The sequence below is a fragment of the Callorhinchus milii genome, unplaced genomic scaffold (assembly GCF_018977255.1).
Source record: "Callorhinchus milii isolate IMCB2004 unplaced genomic scaffold, IMCB_Cmil_1.0 Scaffold9, whole genome shotgun sequence".
Lineage (NCBI taxonomy): Eukaryota > Metazoa > Chordata > Chondrichthyes > Chimaeriformes > Callorhinchidae > Callorhinchus > Callorhinchus milii.
Window position 1 is genome coordinate 483,086 of NW_024704750.1, and position 25,978 is coordinate 509,063.

Sequence of the window (25,978 nt, forward strand, 5' to 3'; positions counted from 1 at the left end):
CGTGATAAGGCGCTACAACAAACAAGGATTATTATTATTAAGGATAAAACCATTAGAGATTTCAAGGCTCTGGTGGAGGCAGGATCAGCTTTGGGTGAGACGTTACACATGATTGAATAGTTTGCTGACACTTGCTCAAGACTCATCTATTAGTAATGACTTCTTGGGTGAGCTACTGATACCTGTTTAGATGTACTGCAGTGAAAGTTAAAGAGAAACTTTAGACAGAAGAAATTAATTCACAAACATCAGAGAAAATGTCCGAGGATAACATATCTTTGAAAAGTGAACATATACTGTCCAAAGACCAATTTCAGTAGCTGAGTGCCAAAGAATCCTTCAGAGAGAGTAATGACGATAAAATGTGTCAGTCTGCAGTATAAACATCCCAAACTCCTTAATACTGGAACCATCTGCTGGCAGCAGTAAGATTCTTTATTCCACACAAGGACTGGTGTCTGCAGTAGTTTAATCATCCAGATATTTGGCCTCTCATTAAATTGTGAAAGGCATATGTATGGCCCTCAGCGGCTTTGTGGGGAAATACACCATTAAGTCATCCAAACCAACAGGTGGTTTAGTCCATCAAAAGTAAATTCTTTCAAAAGTTTAATTAAATTGAGTTGAGTCCATGAACTCCAAATTGAACATGGAATAAAGAACTTCTGTTCATCTCAAAATGCTTCACAGGTAATTAATGACTTTTATGCAGGCAAACACCGCAGTCATTTGCCCCTGAAAAGTCCCACAACAAACACAGCCACTTAATCTGGAGACTGTGGCCAGGACAGCAGGGAAAAAAAAACTTACTGCTTATTTTGAATAGTGCAATGGGATCTTTAATGTCTGCTTGATCAAGTAGATGAAACCTCGGTTCAATGTTGTGTGTGAAAGATGACACCTCCAACAATGCACTGCTTCACTACAAATTGAGCTCAAGTTCTGAAGTGGGGCTTGAAACCACAACTAGAAGAAAAAGTGGTATCTTGCTATCTATTTTTATATTCTTACACAACTGAATTTATAAGACAATAGCTTAACAAGTGAAAAGATGAAGATATTACACCCACGTCCATTCATCATTATTTAATCAGAAACAGTAAAAATATTCCAGAGTATCCACACCATCAAGCATTGCAATCAGCACTTAAAATACAAAAATGTTTCAAATTGGGTACCATTCCTCTACAAATAAATAATATTCAGTTCACAGCTATTCACAAAGGGTAGTATTAAAACTTTCCTGGTGGCAACGCTGAGATACGCTGAGTTTTGATACGCTGAGAATATTTACATTGAAGTACACAAAACATGATCCAGTGCATTTTAAGTTTGCATTGTGTAAGCAAAGTGCTGGCTCGTATTTATCTTTTTTCCTTTCTGTGTTTGATCTGTATCTGAGATATAATCTCCCTGTTACCTGCTGACCAGCTCCACAAATGAAGGGTCTAGCAGCTGGAGAAGCTCCATGTGACCGTCACCTTGACCAGACCTAAGGTCTACCTCAGATTGTCACAGGTACCTCCTACAGCTCTGCACAAGTGATGGAGACAGGCAAGGCTTCAGAGCTGAGACAATGGAGGACTGGAGAGAATATATTTAAGTGGACCCTGGTGTCTCCATTTAATGTGCATTCCTATGTATCCCTGCAGAACATCTTCTAACCAGGGCCCACGGTTCTAACATTCAAGTTAAAGGCCATTTTTACATTTACACTGGAACCCAAGGTAGGAAATTAAATGGGATATGGATCAATTTGCTTTTAGAAAGGCAAAGTATGCAACACTCAGAGCTGATTAGTGGCACTGCATGGGGTTCCCATCTTATCTGAATAAGCGTGGACAAGAACTGCTGGCAGGAGGCTATGACAACAATATTTACCCTGACTCATATTTGCCAATTAACTGAAATCCTATGCAGCATTTGTTGCAAAATCAGGTCCCATATTACAAACACCTGAAAACGAGCAATTAATTCTGTGCATTTAAATCATTGCTTTCCTCACAGAGCCATTTTCACTCTCTCTTCAAACTTGTTATGGAGTCTCCCATTTGAAACAACTGCAACACTGACTTTTCTAATCTGTCTGTGTTTTAACCTGCAGTAGAGTGAGGTGAGGCTGCTGAAAGACTGCAGTCTCTTCAAAGTGCAGTAATTGTGATAGAAAAAAATAGAAAATCACTTCTCCGAAATTTGTGCTTATTACGTAAAGAGAGTAAGAGTTACTAGGTGCTTCCAACTCCTTAAACTGGTTAGTCCTCCCACCGGACAAGAGCTGGACATTTTTGGGGTTACCTGACCTGCTCCTGAAGAACATTCTAAGATCATAATTTTCCGGCTATTGATGCTGTGACAGATTAGCACAATAAATCATGTCCCAGTGCACTCCCTTAGGCACTATTTGCCTTTCCTTTGTCTGATACATGCCTATAAAGGCACAGGTCGCCCAACCTCCTGTTAGCTCACAGTACTCAACATCCTCCCTGGAATAATCCCTCATAGCGTTCAATGAGCAACTCTTCACCATATACTCTTGGCAATCAGCACACTGCCATGGTTCATTCCCTAATGGAGTTTAATGTCCACCCCTCATGGCGCTATTCAGTGCTGCCTCCTGAGGACACTTGACCCTTCTCCTCTTCACTGACAGCTTCAGCACTCCTTCAATGGCATACACCCCCCCACCCCCCCCACCCACCACATGATAAATGACGCCTCTCCTCTACACTTGTCTAATTAGTCACCTTGTTTCTGGTAGCCTCACAATACCGGATTGTTCCCTGTAGTAAGTACCCACACCAGGACTTGAACAACAAGGGGAAAAAATGAAGATTGAAAAAGCAAGAAAGAACAGAAAAAATAATCACTCATCTTAAAAATTAACATTGTCAAAGTGAGCTTTCAGAAATAAATCACCCTCCTTCCCTGTGGATCTACACATTAGATTGATTAACAGTGAGTAACATTCCAAACAACAATTTTTTTAAGTCAATAGTGGAATTCTTTTTCCAAATGTACATAGAAATTCCCTAAACAAAGACCTTTTCATTCTCTATTCAAAAAAACCCATTAGGCAACACTTTAACCCTTCTCATTTTACACGACGAGGGGGAATTAGATTGAACAAATGTTAAAAGTAGCGATGCTGTAGCGCAACACTTTCAAACATTAACAAATCCCCACCTTCAGAATATTTCAAAGGTTTCTTTTTCCTTGAAAAACATTAAATATTTATCCACCTTTTGAGAAAAAAAGAAATCTGTGTTGGTTCTTCCCCCAGTGCTATGCTGGTTCTGGAAAGTGAAAGCAGTAAAATAGGTCCTTGCTGACTTGTGCCAAATTCCCTCTTCTTTTCAACTCGTGTCCTGAGATCATTAGGGTTCACCTGAACAGGCAAAATGAACTTTGGTTCAACAACTCCTCAGACAATACAGCACTTCCACAGCATTGCGCTGGAGTGTCAGACTGGACTATGAGTTCAGGACCTGATGTGGGGCATGATACACAAATCTTCCAACCGAAAGGTGAAAACGACGCCAGAAGAGGCACAAATTTCCCTTTCTGTAATGTCTACAGATCTATTATTCTTGTGATTCGGGGGAAATCGGGGGAGGAAAGAGCAAATATTTCAAATCAAATCAAATGCTCACTTCTCTTTAAATTATGAGTTTCATTAAATGAAGCAGATAATTCCTATTCACTATCAGATAATGTTGACAGAGCAGGACTGAACAAAAGCAAAACATGAGTTAACAGCAGGCATAATTCCAGCAATGCATGTCTAGAACTTTTCCCACCACCACTTAGTGCTCTTGTACTTACTGTCACACATTTCTGAAGATTGTTAAAATATCGGGAGGGACAGGTGAAGAGAGAAACACCACCAACATGACACATAGAGCGATGCAACTATCACTTGTACACATGAGGGTCTTTTTTTTAAAAATATAAGTTTTAGGAAATATAAAAATCCTCCATTGTTAGAAAAGGCTGAACGTTTCAGTAAAAGGGAAATAAAATAATCTACTTTTCTATCCCATGTGTTTGATATCAAAATTCTTGCTCAATGTTCAAGTATCTGTTCTATGTAGTTGAACAATGTTATATCCTCCTGCCAATTTTTCCCCAAAGTGTCTATGAAGTGGTCAGATTACCTTAAAGTCTGTTGGCTCTGAATATACTTTGCTGGTCAGTCACACTTTTGCTGCTCCCAGAACTAACAGATGCCTCACTTTGGACAGGGAGGGATTTGGGGGGAGAAACAAAGGGATAAATGTAGGTCCGGTTTAAACCAGCCTGTGGTCATCTGATTGAGCAGTAATCTCAATTGAGAAGTTCAAGCTAGGTTCATTCAGACCCTGCCATGTTAACTGCAGCTACCCATGCATGTTCATGCATCCTGTGCAGGGCACAAATATATATCTGTGTTCACATACACATACAGACTGTATTTGTTTTGGTTCTGAATGTCGAGATGAGGGGACAAGAGAGGGGGTTCCAATTTCAGTAATGCAGGAAAGTCCCAGCTAGACTCCAAGTTTCCGAAGGCTGTGCAATATTGAGCTAGTGCTTTGCATTTCAACTCTAAAGTCACTAGAAGATAAACAAATTATTGGATAAAATCTAATTTTCTTCCTTACCGATAAGAGTATAGAAAATCTGGTCTGCCACAGTGACCACCTTTGTTACAACGATCAATCCATTAACAGAGTCCTCAGTATAACTCTCTGCGATTTACCAAAGATCATACAATAAGAATTTGCCGCTTCTCAAGTAAAGGAACTGTATAAATCATCTTCCACTCCTCAATGTGGTGCTCATCACAACTTGGCTCTGAAACACAACGTTATAGAAAGTTCTAAGCTGAGAATTAAAACATAAGTACAGTAGGTTGGTGCAAAATGTATTTCCCGCCTCTAGATTTGTGACTTTTGTGACTGTTAGAAAACACTTGTGAAAAATTAACTGGAGACATCTAGTGCTGTTTCTTACCACCCACCTCCTTCCCCCATTCTGCTCTCTATCACTGTACCCGTCAAGTTACATTGTCACACTTCAACAACTTAAACAACTATCAGTTGTGCGAGTTTGAATAAAATCTTGCATGAAAATAAAGTTTTTTTTGTGGGTCTGTGGCTAACTACACAGACCATTAACAAACATAGAAGTCCATCAATTTGAAGGTTAGTGAGGTTGTTTGTCAAGATCATTAATCCAGTCTGTCACTCGGTGGTTGGGACGACGAGGTGGCTTGGAGAAAGGAGCACAAAATCTACTTTAGAAGCACCTCACTTGGCTACGAATTGGAGGTCAGAGCATGCCAAGGCTCTTGGTGGTTTGAGCGTTGGGGGGAATCCAGAATACAAGCACCAAATTCTTTCCATCCTTTCAGAGAAAAGACAAAGAGTAATAGACGGACGAGGGACTGTCTGAGGCCACTGGCTGCCAATCAAAATGTTCATTTTCTTCCTTACTGACAGACACAAGTCTGATCAGGCTCTCAACCCTCTTGAGTTTCTCCCAGAGTAAACTGTTGGTGAGTTAGAAGAAATGCTCTGCTCACAGTATTTGGAAAATCTTATGTTTCTCCTTCTTGCAGCTGTGCATGCATGTTTGCATCCGGCAGCATTAGTTGATCTTGGAAAAGTGTAGCAGACGTACTGATCTCTCACCATCAATTGTTTGTCCAGTAGCCAAGTTCTCAGGGTGGAAGGGAAGGCCTCTGGCACGATCAGTTTGTTGATATGGGTTAATCATGGACTCTGTGGTTCCTCACAATATTGCACTGAGTAGATTCATTGCTTAACGTTGCAAAGCCTCAGCTACAGCATACCAAATCCTTCACTGCCTTCATTGATGGCCAATTTCAGCAATTTGTGCAGTTCCTCATAGGAATCATAGGTAGGAAGGCACAACTGGTTAAAACTATTTAGGTGTGAAACAAAAAGGAAATAATCAGTGCAATGTTAATTCTTATAAAATGGACAATATTCTTCCCAGTCACCATTATTATCAAAATAATATACATTGAATGATTAGGAAGCTAGATTCCAAAATAATGGAGAGACCTTGCCTACTGCTCACAGGGTGTCAAAAGAATAGAATCATAGAATCTTACAGCACAGAAAGAGGCCATTCGGCCCATCGGGCCTGTGCTGGCTCTTTGAAAGAGCTATCTAACTAGTCCCACTCCCCACTGTTTCACCATAGCCTTAGAGGGGAAATAGAGATGACACGTTAGCTTTTTGAGATGAGTCATGACTTGTACACATGTGGTACACGATAAGCGTACATAGACCTGAGTGCCTCTTAACCCCTTATTCTTGACAATTTACTGCATTATGGAAATGCAATTCCACCTAAATCTACGTTTCAAAGCTGGTTTCAAAGTTAAGACTGAATTCAACAGTTTGTGAAATCCAGGCACTGGAAATACTACATCAATACAGTAAATCTAAACCCAAGTAGAATTTCTCCCTCATAGAATGATTTTTGCCTCGTAGGCTCTTCAAGTAGGTTTCGCAATTAAAACAAAACTGTAGGACTCTCTTGGACTATGCAGCCCGGCACACTGATGATGCAGTTAAAGTTGTTACAAAAGATAGGACAAAGGTTCAATGTAACTGAAAAATGATTAAAACGAATGCCAGTATTCAATCTTCAATTTATTATCTGTATATTTAAAAAGCAGCCTCTCTCGAACCCTATAACATAGACACTTACCAGGTGTGAGCTGTGGGCAGGGAGCCGTGGGTTGGTGCAGCAATGATCTGAAAGGATGGAGAAAGAGCTGCAAATCCCCCTGAAGGCAGCTGAGAGGAACCTGTGGTGAATTGCAACAAGCGAGCAAGCTCTTCCTGGGTAAAGCTGGACACCACCGTCCAGAACCACTTCATCACCTGGGAGGGTCAGGGAGACACGCTGTTTATTTGCCTCAAATGGTTAAGTCTTAGGACGTTCTCCTGACCGAAAAAGGCGCTATACAAATGTAATTTTGTTGTTGTTATCAATCGCGATTTCTTCATTGCTGAAGAGTACCAAACAATAGTAATTACAATCTTTACACTTGATACAGCGTCTTTCACATTGGGAGGACGTCTCAAAGCACTTCACAGGATATACTGTAACTGTGATTGTGTATTTTATGGGCGAACATCGCAATCAATTTGCACACAAATATGTCCCCACAAATAGCTATGAAGAGAATCGCTAATTTTAATCATTCCTTGCACTTCCTGGTTTTTCAAAGACTCCAAAACAGTGGCATTATGGTCTTTCTCAGCAAACACTGAACACTCCACCGTAAAATGTGCTTTTTTTTAAACTACAGAACTGATGCCATTTCCTCACATAGTTAGCTTAGTCCTCTTTGAAATTAAGCTTCTTGAAACTAAGGTCTATTATTATGGTTAACTAACCATTAACATTAATACTAATTAAACATCATCACACATACTTGCTGTGGTAATGTGTATTGAAGCTAAAAAGAGGCTTTCAAGTACTGGAAGATTGAGTGTTACAAGGCCATTACTGGGTACAGCTCTAGTACAATATCTTGTACAGCACTTGTTACCTTCTCTCGGAAATGCCAGGATCCTCCAACAGTGACGGCATGGGTTTTGAAATCAGCCACACTGATATTGCCCGTCCCACACATCAACAGCTGGAAGACAGTTCAATACGATTTTAATATGAAGAGGGTTATCATAACTCAGAATGCTCTGCCACAGGTGGCTTCTGAATCTAAAGCCATAATGTAGCACTTAGCATTCCTCATCCAACACAACATTCAGCCATAAACCTCTTACGAGCATTTGTGTGTTGTACTCTGAAGTGTCCAATCTACGCACTGCCTATTTGGTATGACCGAGCCAGCTTTCTAGGTGGGTTAACGCCATTTAGTGGTAGGAAAAGAGTAGTGCAGGAGAAGTCTCAATTTACTTTATAATCTCCACAGAATCCAAATCCATCAAAAAGAGCACAAAGCTTTTCTTCGTTAGTGAATCAGAGCACTACATTTATTATGGTACGCAGCCATACACACCAGGAAAGTTCCACATTTGATCCTGGTTTGAACTCCACCGGGTAAACACTGGAACTTTTCCAGGTCAGATAATTGAACCTTCTCCTCTTACACGACACGCTTCAAAAGTACATGGATTTATATTGCAATGTAGGAGACTGATTATAATAATAATAGACTTTATATCGTCAGTAAACCTCGATAAAGGTGAATCTTTAAGAATATCAATATTGAAACATGTCAGAAAGCACAAGCATTCTAACAAATCTAGCCATTTTGTCTCAAAAAGCTTGCCATTACTCAATACCCTTGTATTGCGGTGCTTGTAACACAAACAGACATCTATAATGCAACGTGCTATAAAAATGTAATTTGTTGTTGTTGGATGCCCAGATATTAGCCTGAAAATTAACGCCCACTGTACTGAACCAACTACTCCAGGTGTCACAACTTACCTCCAACTCATTTTCATCAAATATAGCCAGGAGATTTTCTGGAATTAACTCATTTAAACCTTTAAAAAAAGAAGAAATAAACTTTGCACACTTAAAACAGTATTTAAAATGATTTCCTTTTTTTAAACAAATGTTAGACAATATAGTTAGTATTTATCCTAATAAAACTATATGATTTTGTCATAGACAAGAAAAATAATATCATACCTTTAAGGAAAAATTCTACCTCCTGCCGCACCTGATTTGCCAATCTGTATTGAGCAAGCATGTTCAAGTAGAAGATCTTGTTCTCATTGGTTACAGGTATCTGTGCGCCTCCAGCGATCAGCTCAACAACCTGAAAATGTTTGAATAAAACATGAAATCCTTTCACACTGACAGCTGTACAGCGGTGGGTACTTACTGGTGATCCGCTCGTCATCAGAGAACCCAATATCAGTAAATTAACAGGGAGAATCTCAAATCAACTTCCAGTGTTTCAAACTGGGACAGACAAGCACTGCTGGTGGACAGCTAGAATGGTCTTGTGGAATACATGACTGTGAGAGGCTTGGCTGGTAAACCCCTTCCAAGCTGACTGTCACTCTCAAGGCTTAAACATAAAGAATGGCTTTGCGAGGGAGGGCCTGGAAGGCTGACAAAACCGCACCAACAGCGAGTCCCATCAAAAACAAAGTAAAATGACAGGTTTTAGGCTGCCTCGAGATAACAAACACTTACCTTGTCCAACTGCCCTGACTTGTTATATTTCTCCTCAGCAAAGACTAGATCCATCTCACTGACATCGTTCTTCAGGATGTAACACACTTTACTCTTGTAGAACTCCGGATCATCAGATGCAAAGTACTGTGAACAAAGGCAATGGGACAGAGAAAGAAATTATGATCACAGGGGGCAGCAATGTGTGGCAGTGAAGTTGAACAATGGCAGTGATTAGCTTATGTTTGTGTTTGGCTTATGTAAGTGAAAAGGAAATCATACAGGTGGGGGTGGGTGGAAACAGTGAAAATGAGCTTGAATGCAAAAGCGCAGTGTACATCTTATGTTGCAAAAAGCATCTTGAGATGTAAACTTCGCCTCTTGCAGGGAACTAACATACATCCTGCTGACTTGGTCTCGGAAATCATTCCCTGTAAGAGGGAACCTTCCTGTCCTGATGTACAGCACCGTTCATCCCATTCAAGCACGTTATCAACCCGCAAGAATGATATTATGCAGTGCCTTTCACGTTGGGAAGATGCCCCGGATCCTCTCGCTTGCAAGGCGAGTGCTCTAACCAACATCATAAAACAGGACGTTCATTACCTTGTAATGCATTCGGAGTCCAATGATCTGTGCCAGGAATGAGCGGGTGAAGCGTGCACAAACCAGCTGCTTATAGCCTCCTCCCTGTGAGCACTCGTACAGGCACTTCCCAACCACTCTCCCTGCAAACTCGTAAATCTTAGGGCGCAGGTGAAGTGCTCGATCAGGGTTTGGGTGGACCTGCAAAGCAGCAACAATTTTAATTCCCATAGTCGTTCAGGGAATACAACTCATTTATTCCTTTACTTTATTCTTTCAGAAAATGCAGCAACAGGAGCTTTTTTTTTCCTCTGCACAACTTTATGAACAAAAATACCGCAAGTCTAAAAACATTATTCACAAATAAAGATTAAAACATGCAAAGATTAGTAAGACTAACCAATAATAACTTTAAATATTTTTTTAAAAAATTGATAGAATGCTTTTCACATCAGGAGAGTGCCTCAAAGTGCTTCACAGGATTTATTGTGAAGTAAAGGACTGTATTTTGCAGGTGAACCCGGCAGCCAATTTACACACAGCAATTTCCCACAAACAGCCATGAAGTGAATGATCAATTTAATTTGGGGGACCGTTGGCCAGGATACCAGGAGAAAGTGCCTTCTCTTTTCGAATAATGCCATGGGATATGGAGGCAACAGAGCAGCTAACAGCAGCAAGCCAACTTTCAGAACTCCCTCCTCTTTGTCTACTGTGGATGTAATGCTCTTTGTAGTTTAGTGTATTTCATCTTTCTGTGCTTATAATGCAATTTCCATTATCTGTGGATGCCGTCAAGGTATGCTAAAACACAGGGCATTGCTCTGAAATGATACTGTAAGAACACAATTCAGGACACTTTAATTAAGATTAAACATTAATCTTTAATTTTGGCAAATTTTGGATCAAACCAAAAACGTGTGTTTAACTTACCAGCCCTTGGTTATTATCACTGAAGTGCATGAACAGACCATTGCTGGTGTCAAAAAGAGCTTTGCAAGTCAACTCAAACCACTCCCTGCGGGGTCCACCCCAATCTAGTGCTAAATCACACAAAATGCACCATTAGAAACCTGCATTATCACGTAGGGAAATAATAACAGTAATACAACTTGGATTTAACCTATATTAGGTCAAAATGTCTCTCGACACTAGTTCCTCTAAAGTATAGTAACCATTATGCCAGCAATGTCCCACAAACAGCAAGCGCTCTGGCCAAAGATCATATGCAGACTGTTTTTAGTAAATTTGGATGAATGAGGATATTGGCTTGGACATCAATCCTTACTCGTCTTTAAATTACAGTCAGACGCAACTGTAACGCGGTCCTTTGTATCTATACAGTATGCCAGCCAATGAGTGCCACGTGTATTGTCTTCCTGCATAGCATGGACTCACAGTACACTGGAGGAGTTCAAATTGGGTTCAACTGAAGGATCAAATGTTTTATTAAAGGACAATGCCTCAAACAATGTAGTATTTACTGGATTATCAACCCTAGATTAAGTAAAATCACTGCACAGCTCAGACACAATAGATTTCAGAGGTTTGGGAGCAGGTTGATAGGCCTTTCACCAATAGTGACAGAATGTGGAAATCACTGAGACAAGAGCAAATCATCAAACCTAAAATATAATCCATCACAAGACACCATTGTATTCATTCCCTTACTATCTCGCCTTACATTTCCTTGGTAATTTGTGTCAATTTGAGAATAGTTGTGCAGTTAAGAGTTTGGACAAAGGCAATCTAGTTAACAATTAGGACCAATAAAAAGATTGGTTTTGTTGATAAGATCACAACAACAACAACAAGATTCCATTTATAGAGCGCCTTTCACGTCGGGAGGACGTCACAAGGCGCTGGAATGGTTTAGAATCCATTTGATCTTATCCTTCCAGAAAACTCAACTTTCTCATTACAACATCAAGGTGGTTTCTTAAATATGCCTAGTGTTCTGGCCTTGACTACCCTCTGGTAATATATTGCAGCTGTGATTACCCTCAGTGTAAGGAGTTATTCCCTGAATTGTAATCGTAATGCTGAATCTATGCCCTTTTGTCCAGCTGTCTTGGCATACTCAAAAGGGTGGTTCTGGTTTTCTTTCTCTATCACAATTTAGCATTCCCAATCCCTTTCAGACTTTCCTGAATTTATACCTGATTGAGAATTTTTGAGATTCTTATGCAATACATCACCCAGTCCCACATCATAATATCTTGTGTCTCAGTTGAAACTCTCAAGACCAACCTACATCAAGCATCTCTCTGACCTCCTTTAAAATAACCTTAACAAAACTCTAGGCTATCAAGTTAACATGAAAACTTCCTTTATTTAACCCAGGGCCAGTTGAACTCCACATACAGAAAAGTTTGCCTCATTAAAGAGCACACAAATGTTTTCAATGTTTCTGCCGTTTAGCACTAACCTTCCTCGTCTTGGAAAAGTACCTCGAAATTCCTGCTCCAGTCGGATACAGAAAAGTTCCTTGTGGCCTTTATTGACTGGCAATTATAAATATTTGGAAGCAAAATTTAAAAGAAAAAAGGTTATCAACCAGAATTGATTTCAAACTCCTAAATCCTTTATGAGAAACTTTGTTGAAAAGTTTTTTTTTAAATCCTAAATAACATCAAACTAAGATGCAATACTTACTCAGCTACTTGCTGCATAAATATACTAATAAATATTAAATGACATATTAGAAGAGTTGCGGAAAACCTTTTTTTTTTGGTCAGCTGTGAAAACCCACCATCATGCATCAATCTCTACATCAAGATTATCCCAACCAGGCAGAGTGTGCCACTGACACGTGGCCACTTCCCTGCACCTGGAGTGGAATGCACACACTCTCTCCCCGGAGAGACGCATCCACTTACCTAATACTGGAAAGCATGGGGCGCAGATTAGCAAGAGCCAATTTTGGGGGCACCTAAGAGTATGTTTGAGATACTGTTGGGAGGTTAATCAGCTAAAACCATGTGGAATGCTTCTTATAAGGGAAGCAACATCAATGTAATGATAGGGTTTAAGAAGCACATTATATTCAGATAGGTAATGCCACAGTCTAAGAGAATTGTAGTGCAAAGCATTATTATACTCACAGATTCAAGAAAACCGAAGCGGCTGACTTTCAACAGGACCTTGGTTCGCGGTCGTCTCGTGTGCATTTGGCGGAGTTCCCGCTGGAAAAAATTTACTTTGTCCTGGAAGGTTTCAGATCCGCCTGGGAAGAGGGTGGGGCAGAAGGGGGACACAAATGTAAACAGGTGTCACGATATCACCACAGAATACACAGGAGACAACGTAAAAACCTGTGGCACGAGATTTAGGTCTTGGAAGCGCTATGGCCCGGAAACTCAAAGCAGGTAGGGAACAAGTTATCATTAGCCAATGGGATAAAAAGAGCAGCTCGCAGTTTCATAGTGTAGATAAAAAGATATTGTGCAGATGGGAATATTTTAATTTGTCTCTCTATCAGGTGCCGGCATGAGGAGGGAGAACTTTAACTCATCTATATTTTCCTCCTTCCCACTGACGTGGTGTGACGAGTCTGAGTACAAAACAAGAGTGATAAGGTGATGATATCAAGAACACGTGCTGATCCAGGAAAGTACCGTGCACAATAATTCATCCATAGATTTTCTCAAGTTAAATATTCTTAAGCGATACCAACAGACCGACCAAACAAAAAGGGAGTCAACCACTTGCAATCCTTACCAATGTTTTTATGCAAAAAGCTGATGAATGTGGCCACCATGATGTTTCTGTCTTTACAGCTGAGCTCCACAGGAGGTTGTATCCCGTCGTCCACCACCAGGGTCAGCAGCTTGTGCAAGGGGTCTGGGCCATGGTAGTAAAACTGGGAAAGAGACACAGTGCTCAGTGTTGCTCTCCTTCAATTTCCAATACATTGTGCCACTGAGCAGGGAAACATAGATCAATGATCACAAACAGCAGCATGATAGGTTAAGGCTGAGTTGGAGTTCTAATTGTTTGCACTTGATATTGCACCTGTGACTTCAGGAGGACATCTCAAAGTACTTCACAAAATATACTGTAAAGTGTATGCTGTGTACTTTGTAAGTGAATGCTAAGTTGAGCAGAGCACAGTCCTTTATTCAGCCACTCTAATAGCAACTCTAACCCAACATATTCTGTTCCTACCTTTCTCCTCCTCACTAATTCTAATATTGGGATCAGTACAACGTTCAAACCCACCTTTGTTCCCGGGCAAACTCTGAAGGTAGAAAGGCGCCAGGGGATGATTTTCAGGTAAAACTCTTTCACTGAGAATTGCTGCAAGACACAAATAGAAATGAAAACCAGCTGACTAACAAACTGCTCTACCGGTTCAGTCACATTTAAGTAAGTCTTATTTTTTTTTCATGGACTGAAGACAGAAGACATTGCATTTGGCACCAAAGACTAATGGTAGGACATAGGCTCATCTTCCAGGTTTCACAGTTATATTCTGCCGCAATGTTTTTGGATCAGGCAGATAGGGGGGAAAAGAACTGAGAGGAGGAGGGGATAGGTTCTGAACAGAGAAAAAAATAAACGGAGAAAAATCTAATAGACAATCAGGCTACTTTTGCTGTTTATAAATGATCAATAAAAAGATTGTCAGAAGCCTGGGAACCAGTTCTTTCCTTCCTCTCTTGGACAGAGAATGGCACCAGAAGGAGCCAAAGATGGAAAATAAATAATTTGTTTTGTACGAAGCAAAATTGGGTGTGTGTTTGATCCAAAGTTGCTTACATTCAACAAAATTGCTTCATAAAATCAGATTAGTAAATCTCACCCACTCATCGAGCCTCTACATACCTTGGGTGATATGTAGCAGTAAACCTTCTTGGGTTTCTTCACTTTCTGGTTCTCCTGATCTAGGTCTCTCTCATCATCTTCCTCGTCCGTGGTGATGGAGGGGTGTCTGCCTGTGGTGCTGCCTGGTGTTGCTGTCGGCAGCTGCCACTGAGCTTCAGAGTGGTTGGCCGTGCTGTACAGATAGGCCTCAAAGTAAACGCTGATTCCTGGCGTAGACACGTTCTTCTCCACTGTGTACTTTTCATTTTCTGGGTTTTTTGCAAAAGAAAATCAAAACTACTACTGCTAATAATAATAATCCTTGCATGCGTTATAGTGCGTTATCACGTCATTGAGATGTTTCAAAGCGCTTCAAAGAATTTACTGTAAAGTGAATTGACTGTATATTTGTGGTGAAGCTAAGTGAAACATGTTTACATTTCCAACCCCCTCCTCGTTCACACACACTAGCTGGCTGACCTCACAGCGGGGGCTGCTCTATATCGGGATGAGATCAAATGAACTAAAGACTTTCTTCATCCCACCTCATCTTGTGATCTTGTGAAATGTCACTCTGTAGGCAGCTCAGGGACTGGACTCTGTGGAGGGAAATCTCAAATCCTACTCACCTGTGAGGACGATGATGTTGAACTCCCCGTTGGCAATGAGCTGGTCCCAATAGGTAATGGATGCCCGGAAACAGCCTCGTACCCATAGCGTGAAATTCAAAAACACTTGGCACGTCATCTTACTGGAAGAAATGGAGTTCTCAAACAAAGCATCTGAGGTCTCGTTTTCAGGGAGGCCAAGCTGAAATACAACAATTTGGATGTGTGTCAGTCAGTCAGCTTCACACCAGCTGCCTCAGGCATGAGCTGGGACGTTTCTAAGAGGACAGGAGAGAATTTTAAGGGGAAATGAACAAGCAAAATTTTTTAAAAACTCACCCACAACTCCAAGAAAAATAAATGTTGAAGCTTTTTTTGGTTTGTGTTAAATGTTTCCTACTCACCTCTCTAACCTCCAGCTTGTAATTGTCCTTGTCAACAATGGCCAGTGCGTTGTTTGTCGGATTATCATACTCGTCACGGGGTGCGATCTCCAGCATGTGCTGTTCTCCCACTGTCAGCACCAGTGTCGAGAAGTGGTAGAGAATTTTCGTTTTTGTAGGAATCACTGGTCCTAAAAAAAGAAAGGAAAAGAAAATCCTTGAGTCTTTCAGTCATTGTGTCTGCAAATTTAATATTTTGATGCAATTTCTGTAGCATTTTGGTCATTTGGTGTATGGACTCCACAATGCACTGCCTCAAAGGGAAGCAGATTTGATAGTAGGTTTCAAAAGGAAATTGGATGTTACTTATAAAGGAAAAATTTGCAGGGCAATGGGTAAGACTGGGGGAGTCGCACCACTTGGAAAGCTCTTTCAAAGAGCCGGCACAAGCAAAATGGGCCAAATGGCCTCCTGCTGTGCTGTAAGATTCTATGACTCAGATCCAGTTTGGATTGGGCTGGCAATCAACAGTTGGGTTGGCCAAAGCCAAGTGGATGCCTGGTACCTCCCAAGAAGGTGAGAAATTAGAGGAAGTGTCACGCAGGCAACTCCATTTGCTGAAAGTGAAGAGACTTGGCACAAGTTGTTCAGCCAAAGCTGGTATACAATGCAATAATCTACAAGAAGGTGAAGAGGAGAAGCATTAACTTGTTTAAGGGGATATTCACTCCTAAAAGGGAGAGGGGGAAATAACACAGACAAACACAACCACCGCTTGGACCTACCGGGCTGAAATGTTTTGTGGTATGGGCTGTAGGCAACGTTCAATCCTCCGAGTTTGACTGCAATTTCATACCTTCCTGCTTTCCGCACAGTGAAGCCCACCTTGATCACGTTGCTGTTCTGCTCCTGAAGCACCTCCTGTGTGACAGGAACGTCCAGCCCCAGTTCCAGGTGAGAAATGTGAATGTGTAATCCCACTGGGTGATGTGCTGGGAATGGCTGCCCATTCTTGTAGAATAACTGCACGCACAATATTCAGGGAAAAAATGAACATTAATCTTTTGTATACAGTAGTCACCTAACACTATCTGTAAAACAAAGCAAGAGAAGAAAGTACTAACAAATGTTACACTGGATCCACGGACAGGTGTGTAAAAGAAGGAGCCCCGTTTCATTGGAGATGTGGGTTGGAAAAATATTATTATAATTATAAAAATCTTGCATTTGATATGGCATCTTATCACATTGTTGAAATGTTTCAGAGTATTCACCGGAAAGTGTAGTGAATGTGCATTTTGTAGCCAAAGTGCACACAGAAATATCCCACATAGCTATGAACTGAATGACCAATAGAGGATTGTAGGCCAGGATACTGTGAGAAACTCCTTTCTCTTTTGTGCTATTATTGGGTTTCTGCTTCATTGATTTTCAGGGAAGGTCTTTTGAGGAGCTTTTTCCTCCAGGAGATAAAGTGGGCTGAAGTCCATGGTAGGGTAGGTGGCCCATGAAGCGAGCAGCCTTGTTGAGCTGTGCAGACAATCCATGCTTTCTTAAGAGCTACAAAATAAATAAAATCACCCAAGGAATATAGTTCTATCATTTAGTATTCAGAAAAAAAATGGGGCGAGGGAGAAAGGCAGTTAAAAATATATAGTGTTAGTCTGGAGCCATCAGATAATTAATTCCCTGCTGCTTTAGTGTGATGAAACCATTGTCTCAAGAATCAGCATTGACATTTTTGGGGAAGAAATTCAGGTCCAAGACTTGACAGAGAAGCACTATAGGAGATGGTTATTTTTTGTACTACTGGTTTATTTAAATGGGCCAGAGCTAAAATTAAGCCATTGTTTCTGACAGAGATTTCTACTGTAGTGCTATTTCACTGGCCTATCACATTTAAGTGCATGGTTTTCTGCCTCCACCAATTTATAAAAAATTCTGTCCTCTCTTAGGAGGTAAGAGTAGCGTTAAGCCCAGTACAACAATATACAGACCAGAGGCTGTAGATTCTTTGTTAGCTGATCTCAGCCAGGACAAGAGTTGAGGCTAACATTGGCTTTAACTCTCTTGTGACAGGGAAATGGAATCAGCTGAGACTCGCACCTCTGATTGCCATCCAGAGACACTCAGGTTCCTAGAGACGTTTATATCGAGTGAGAACAGCACTGGGTCTGGTTGCGGTGGGATAAATAACCTGATATTAAAGTCAAGATTATCAATATTACAGCTGTTTGTGGGACACTGCTGTGCGCAATTGGCTGCCGTGTTTCACCCACAAAATGTAGTCAATCCACTTTACAATATATTCTATGAAGCATTTTGACACGACTCAAAGCCCTTTGGCTTGACTACACAAACTCATTGCTTGTCGGCCTCCCCAATTCCTCCCTCCACAGGCTGTAGCTCATCCAGAACCTGTGTCCTCTCCCGCACTAGGCTCCATGACCCTATATTCCCCATCCTTGCCTAACTCCACTGTCTCCCCATCACACAGAGGACCAAGATCCTGGTCCTCACCTTCAAAGCCCTCCATGGTCTTGCTCCCCCTGACCTCTGCGACCTCCTAACCCCCTACCATCCTTTTCGCTCTTTCTGCTCAGCGGGCTCCAGCCTGCTTCACATCCCCGTCTTGCCCACCCCACCGTTGGCAGGCAGGACTTCTTCCACTCCACCGCTATCCTCTGGAACTCCATCCCACAGTCCCTCCACCTCGTCCCCTCCCTTGCCTCCTTGAAGACCCATCTCAAGACCCTCCTCTTCGACCGTGCTTTCGATCTCCCTGCTTTCCTCCCCCCACCCCACGCCCTCCACAAACCCCAGTTTGTGTCCGAAACTCTGTCCAGCACCTTGGGAGGTCCTCTGGACATGTAAGGCGCTATACAAATGTAATTTTGTTGTTGTTTCAACAACATGATAAGGCGCTATATCAAGATTATTATTATTAAGATTCACACATGAAGAAGGGCTATTTAGGCAGAATATCTTATCCCCAGTAAAAGGAAAAATGGGTCAAAACGTCTTCAGGAAAAATGAAAAATATGTGGAGTAAAAAAAATCAAAACAAAAACATAACGAGCGCCAGCCGGTGCTGATGCAGTGGGATTCTCAGCCCGTTACAAAAACAATCCATGAGATTTAACATTACAGACTGACATGCACTCGGAAGGTCATGATGTGGCCCACTTCCTGAGGGTCCTTCCAATCCCAGGTGACCAGACAGACCTTGGATCCAGGTAGTTCCCACGGACATAGTCGTATATGGTGCGGTCCCCTCGCCTGCCCCGGTTATCATTCTGAACAAAGCTGACGACTCGTGCTACGAGCTCATAAAAAAACTTGAGAGTGAAGAAGAAGGCAATGATGGACACTGTGAGGCCACCTGTACAAGGACAAACAAATGACACTGAATCGGCAAAACGTAGAGAACAGTTTCCTTTTTTAGAAACGTAAAATAATGAGCAGTTTGTTTCATTAAACTTTATCCCTCTTTGCTAATACTAATACTTTATATTCTATCAAAAGCCTCTTGTTGCAAATGTATGTTTTACAAATGCAATATAAGATAGCGTCTCCCATGCTGGATATTGCCACTAGTGACTGTGTACCTGAATTAGTGACGTCTGATGGCTTTAATGGAGCAATGCAATGTTACGTCACACACTTCCTGCTTGACGGACAGATAATAAAATTAACTTTCTTACGTTGCATTTAATAAAAGCAGCCAATGCCCTCCTCCCCAACCAACCAACAGCACCACAGGGATTTACAACTCAGCTTCACTCTGTGTAAAGAATTCAAGATGTACTCACCAATAATGACAAACATTAGGTCTCTCTTTACAGTGCAAAGTGTGACACCAGAGGCAAAAACTACTGCTCCCACTAAAGAAGAGAGTTGAAATTAGGGAAACACAGTGCTCCCCAAAGATGAGGGAAAAAGAAGAGTCAGAATAGGTAGGAAACGTTAAACCTCCATTTACCTGCAGACCACTTTTTAATTCTACGCCTTTCAGCCAAGTTGTGGACGAGCTTCAACTTGTGCTCCCACTCCAGGTGTCCCCTCGTAATCTGGAGAATCTTGCTCCCGAGCTTGTGGTAGTCACCATAGAAGTAGCCCCAGCCTGCGAGAGCGACCCGCAAGTTACTGTCAAAGTGGACCAGGTCAGTGAGCGTGTTGCAGCCCAGAGACTTCAGCCTGGAAGGAGACAACGGAAAGGAAAAAATATACTAGCATCGGCAGAAAGTTCTACCAGAGCTTGTCAACTGGCAGATCCCTTTCCGGGGATAATAATCCCTCCACTTCAAAAACTTTAAGTCACTCAATTGACAACTGTTTGTGGGACACCTCTATGTGCAATTGGCTGCCATGCTTCACCCACAAATACAGTCAATCCACTTTATAATATACTAGAGAGAAATACCCATTGCAACCAAAGGATCCAATATGGAATGTAAATTGACACACAGACAGACATTTTGTCTTTATCTATACTCAGCTGGGAGGACTTCTTTGGGGAGGACTGAATGGGAGGACTTCTTTTGGGAGGACTCCTATCAAAGCTATGCAAACTGTGTGAGCCGGCAGGTGCTCGAGTTATTGCAAGACAAAAAAAAGCCATACATTTCTTGCAGAACATATTAGTAAAATGTACATCTTTAGAAGGGTGTGTGCTTTCTTCTGCGGCTACTTTGCTGCGGAAGCCATGCATACCTCCTATTTTGAGGCTTAATTAAAGCATTTTTTAAAAATAGCTCATCAACGATAGAAGATCAACCCAAAAAAATGCCCATGGCACTCACGCATGCAAGACCTTTCCGATAAGATATAAATCATGTCCCTAAGTCAATCATCTATTGCGTTATTGTCAGATACACAGACAGACCCACACACACACACTTCGTCTTTATTAGTATAGATTGTGTGAAGCGCTTTAAGAGGTCCCAATGACATGATAAGCAGCTATATCAAATGCAAGGATGGAGTTTATATATATTATTATAAAAGTATCATTGGAGATATTGCACTGTTTGTGGAACAGCACTCAATCTGAATACTCTCCTCTCACCCTGCAGACAAGAGAGCTTTTTGGGAGAGAAGGCATTATTTCAGTGATCTTTTTTGCTTTTCAGACTTACGTTTGATAGTAATGATCCAGACCATGTGAGCAGAGCCACTCCTCCAGAGCCAGCTCCTTCACTAGCTGACACTGCGCTGCCTCGATCTCCTGCACTGAGTTGTACGCCAGAGAATCTGCCTCGAGCCACGAGGAGATGCTCAGCAGAGCCAGCTCCTCCAAACTCTGTACATCTGTAAACAAAACAGGGCAGATTGAGCTGAGGCTACACTGGGAGTAAACGGGCTTTTAAATTCTCCGACTCTGCAATTCATCCGCAGCAGCAGTAACAGCAGCAGGACTGCCAGTTACACTGACTGTCCTCTTTTCAAAGGAGGCCCAAGAATCCAGAGCTATTTACAGGGTCTTTTCAGCCCAATTTTGTGAAGTTTCCCTCTTAAATGGGATATTCCAGGTAACGCTCTATCCCTGAAGATATAAATCAATCTCTCGAATTGGAATAACAACTTGCATTTATATAGCAACCTAAGATAACGTTTATATTTAATATAAATATAATATAATGGTATATCATTGGTATGCAATATAAGCACAATAGCCTGCAATCCTAACTGACAATACTGCACCCAGTTCTTCAGGATTAATGATCAATAGTTTGCAAATTTATTTATGTTCACTTCCTAATCCAATCTTCACACGACCCCACTGAACATTCCCCATCTCAGCGAATAGAATCCCAGAGTGTCGCAGCAGAAAAAAAGGCCATTCGGCGCATCCAATCTGTGCTGATGTCTTTAAGCATTCCGAGACGCTACCCTGCATGATGGGTACCATTTAAATGCAAGTTGTTGTTTCTCCACAAGCCACCAAGTCTAATCTCACTCTCCTCCTTGCTCTACACATTCCTCTGCCAACTGTTCCCCTCCGCATCGGCCTACAAAATGTCTGCTCCCTTTCTAATAAGGCTCTCGCCATCAAAAAACATTGATATCCTGGCTCTTACTGAAACCTGGATCACCCCAGGCGACACCTTCCCCCTGATTGAGACCACACCACCTGGCTATACCTTCCACCATACCCCACATCTTAACTGTCGTGGCGACGGTGTGGCTCTCATCTCCAGGTGCTCGCTTGTGCTATCTCCTGACTCCTCTGGCTCATTCACCTCCTACGAGCACCTTACCCTCTACCATCTCTCCAATCTTTCCCTCAAAATTCTCCTGATGTATCGTCCCCCCAAACCCTCCCCCATCTTCATCTCTGACATCTCCGCCCTCCTAGTTTCTCTCTGCCTCTGTTTTGAATGCCTCCTTATCCTACGCAACTTCAACCGGCACTTCACCCCCTTTTGCTCTATCTCTCCTCTCCTTTTCTCTCACAATCTCTCTCTGCACATCCACTCTGCCGCCCACATTCATGGCCACCCACTCGACCTGGTGATTACCCGAGGGCCTCAGTGTCTCGGACCTCACAATCACTGATACAGCCATCTCAGATCACCATTTCATTTCCCTTAACTCCTCAATTCCTCTCCCTACCACCACCTAACCAACTTCCTTCTTCTACTGCCCTTGGAAAAGAATCTCCCCGCACTCCCTCTCCGCTGCCCTGGAGTCGTTTGAACTCCTCCCACTCTGGCCTACCTCTCGCATCGACTTATTCTCCTTGGTCACTCTCCACAACTCCCTCTCCATCATTCTTGGTATAAAAAAGGAAAGAGCGACAAGGCCCAGAAGTCCATTAAAGCCAGGTTTAACCTCGTATCCAATATTCTAACCACATTTCTCTCCTGATGCGAGCCACTCAGTCCCTCTATCTGTTGGGAGAGGACAAGATAGAGACTCTGGCTCAGTGCCCTTTGCACATACAGAGCAACGCGACAACTATAGGAGCTTTTAGACACTAGCAAACACAAACACTTCAAGGCACAGAACTAACAGACTCATGTTTTAATTGTTTTCCTGCATTGAGCAGCTGAGAGCAGGAAACACAGTGCCACACAGATCCAATCTGACCAATACAAAATGCTGCAACAGACAAGTTACTGAAGGTCAGAATAAAAAAAAGGTCAATGGTAAAAGCACAGCTCGAAGATATCACTTCATAGAAACATCAGCAGAAGCAAAGGACAGAGTTATCTAGGTGCACTGCAGATATTTTATCCTCTTGGATACTAGCAATGGCAACGGCACATGTGTAAACGTTTCACAATGCACTCACTCGAACAGCGGTAAAACAGCCAGCAGTACAACTATAGAGTTTTGCCTTCCCAAATTTGGAGAGAAAGAGAAGAGGACTTTGATGTATATAAACAAGATGACTTGCGGAAGTAATTTGAGGTAGTGATTTAGCAGTATCATGCTGGAAGCATAATAAGGCAAATGTCTTAAGCAGGATTTTCCTGTAGTATGTTGGTACCAATAGGCTAAATAAAGCTGTCATGTTCTATGTTAACAATTGTGAGAATACGCCTTCTTGTTGTGGATTTCCCAATTAAAGGAAATCGTTTTTGCTTTTTCAGATCTCTTCAGAATCCTAAAGACCTCTTTGATATTCCTTCTCAATCTCCTCTACTCCAGATCTATCCTCATTGGAATTTGCTGTGAATGAACATAGTTATTTATTTGTGCAAATAATCTGCTGCTCTGTGCCAGTTTGAGGTTCCCTCTTCAATTTTATATTATAATAATAATCTTTACATTTGATATAGCCCATTATCACATCATTGAGACATCTAAAAGCGCTTCACAGGATATAGTGAAATGTGAATTGACTGTATATTTGTGGGCGAAACGCAACAGCCAATTGCACACAACAGGGTCCCACAAACAGTCGCGGACTGAATGACCATATTATGATGTCAAAGTATATAAGTGCATTCTGTGAGAAATGTACGAATCCCAGCAAACACCTTAGCAACTTACCTTCAAAGACATGTTTGTACTTGAGCAGATTGTTGGTGCTGAGCCATTCTTCAATACGTTTTTCTCCAAACCTTTTCCACCTGAGCTCCCAGGCAAACACCCAAAGGCAAAAGGAGAGCAGGAAAGTCAAGACGCAGAGGTCCATCGGACCATGGCAAGGTTACACGACCGAGGTCACGCAGTTTCAGGTTTCAAAATCACATGAGGAGCAGCAAGTCTGTCACAACCCTGGGCAAGCTGGTTGATGAATCCACTGCGGCAACCAAGCAACATTGGTGGCTACAAGCTGAAGTGAACCAGCGACAAGAGCAGCAGTCAATCCCACACCTGTGTATCAGCAGCTCACACCGTTGGTTTCAGGATTCAAACTGTCCTGCAAATAAGAAAATACACAATTCTTAAACGTAGTAGAAATAAGAACATTTTTAGGTATCAGCCAGGCTAAGTTGGAGGTGTTCTCGTCTCTGAGTTAGAAGGTTGTGGGTTCAAGCCCTACATTGGGACTTCACCTATGCCTGTTTAATCTAATTTGATATATAAAATATACATAAAATAATAAAATTGTATAAAATAATATATAAAACTATATATATACACATATATAATATATATAGAAATATATATATACATAAACGTGGTTACTTTCTTTATAAAAACTGTGATTGCAACATAAAAGACTAGGACTTTGCACTCTAAATATTTTCCTGCCGAGTATCCATTTGCCTAGAGCTCAGGCTATCTGGTGATTTTCTCAGTACAACTGCAGTCACATTGTAACCCAGCTTCCTCGCACCATTGAGCTCGTCCAACTAAGTCATTAATATTTACCATTTAAACACATCTTTAAGCCAACCACAAAAAGACGAATGAAGGAAGATCCAGATGCCGCAAATCACACTGTGGACAAAGGTTCAGATCAACTTTCGCTTTCATTTTCTTAAATGTCACTGATTGTCGGTCTCCCCAACTCTTCCCTCCACAGGCGGCAGATCATCCAGAACTCTGCAGCCCGTGTCCTCTCCCGCACTTGGCTCCGTGACCCTATCACCCCCCCATCCTCGCCCGACTCCACTGACTACCCATCACACAGAGGATACAGTTCAAGATCCTGATCCTCACCTTCAAACCCTCCACAGTCTTGCTCCCCCCGACCTCTCCAACCTCCTAACTCACCATCCTGCTCACTCCCTCCGCTCGCGGGTTCCGGGCTGCTTCACATCCCCCGCCTCGCTCTCCCCACTATCGGCAGGCAGGTCTTCTGCCACTCAGCCCCCGCCCTCTGGAACACCATCCCGCAGTCCCTCCATCTCTTCCCTTCCCTCGCCACCTTCAAGACCCTTCTCTATGACCGTGCTTTTGATCTCCCTGCTTCTCCCCTCCCCACCCCCGTCCTCCCTGACCCCCAGCTCGGGTGTGAAACTCTGACTGTCCAGCGCCTTGGAACGTCTTAAAAGCACTCGACAATGTTTACTGTGTACATGATTCACCAAATGGTGAATTCTTGATTTCAATCCCCCGGTGACAAATCTCTGAAACCCTCCGGTAAACGCACAGCAATAAGCTTTGCGTTTTGAGACTGGATCGGTGGCTCACTTTCTGGGGATAATAAATCTCTTGGTACAGTGAGAGAGAGAGACGCACACACACACACACACACACAGACAGACAGACAGACAGACACAGACAGACAGACAGACAGACAGACAGACAGACAGACACACAGACAGACACACAGACAGACACACAGACAGACACACAGACAGACAGACACACAGACACACACACAGACAGACACACAGACACAGACAGACACACAGACAGACAGACACACACACAGACAGACAGACAGACACACAGACAGACAGACAGACAGACAGACAGACACACAGACAGACAGACAGACAGACACACAGACACACACACAGACAGACAGACAGACACACAGACAGACAGATAGACAGACAGACACACACACAGACAGACAGACAGACACACACACAGACAGACAGACAGACAGACACACACACAGACAGACACACAGACAGACAGACACACAGACAGACAGACAGACACACAGACAGACAGACAGACAGACAGACAGACACACAGACAGACAGACACACAGACAGACAGACAGACAGCTCACTTCAATCCACGACTGTTCGTGGGACACTCACTGCTGTGAGCCATCGGCTGCCGCGTTTCACCCACAAACACACAGTCACTACACTTTACAGTGTATCCTGTAAAGCGCTTTGAGGCGTCTGGAAGCGCTGAACAGGCGCCGGGTGTAGGATTATGCAGCGGGAGGTGGTGTCGGCGGCCGCCGAGCGTACGGTATGTTTGTGCTGTCAGCAGCACCAGCGCTGACCTGTCAACCGCCCACCGCCTTCATGTCGCCCTCCTGTGTGTGAGGGC

At 42.4% G+C, this 25,978-nt stretch overlaps 1 protein-coding gene across 1 annotated transcript; it reads right to left on the reverse strand.

Moving 5' to 3' along the window:
- Positions 1 to 1,071: 1,071 nt before the first annotated feature.
- arel1 (apoptosis resistant E3 ubiquitin protein ligase 1) lies at positions 1,072 to 25,973 on the reverse strand. The gene is given in 23 exon segments (XM_007908516.2): positions 1,072 to 5,925; positions 6,724 to 6,899; positions 7,574 to 7,663; positions 8,479 to 8,537; positions 8,686 to 8,815; positions 9,199 to 9,324; positions 9,784 to 9,963; positions 10,696 to 10,805; positions 12,191 to 12,266; positions 12,867 to 12,988; positions 13,483 to 13,624; positions 13,984 to 14,061; positions 14,590 to 14,837; positions 15,198 to 15,378; positions 15,581 to 15,750; positions 16,345 to 16,582; positions 18,716 to 18,783; positions 18,786 to 18,941; positions 19,372 to 19,443; positions 19,542 to 19,756; positions 20,698 to 20,869; positions 23,561 to 23,933; positions 25,932 to 25,973. Coding segments are annotated over 22 exon segments (3,057 nt in total). The 5' UTR covers positions 23,706 to 23,933; positions 25,932 to 25,973; the 3' UTR covers positions 1,072 to 5,822.
- Between the last annotated feature and the right edge of the window lie 5 nt (positions 25,974 to 25,978).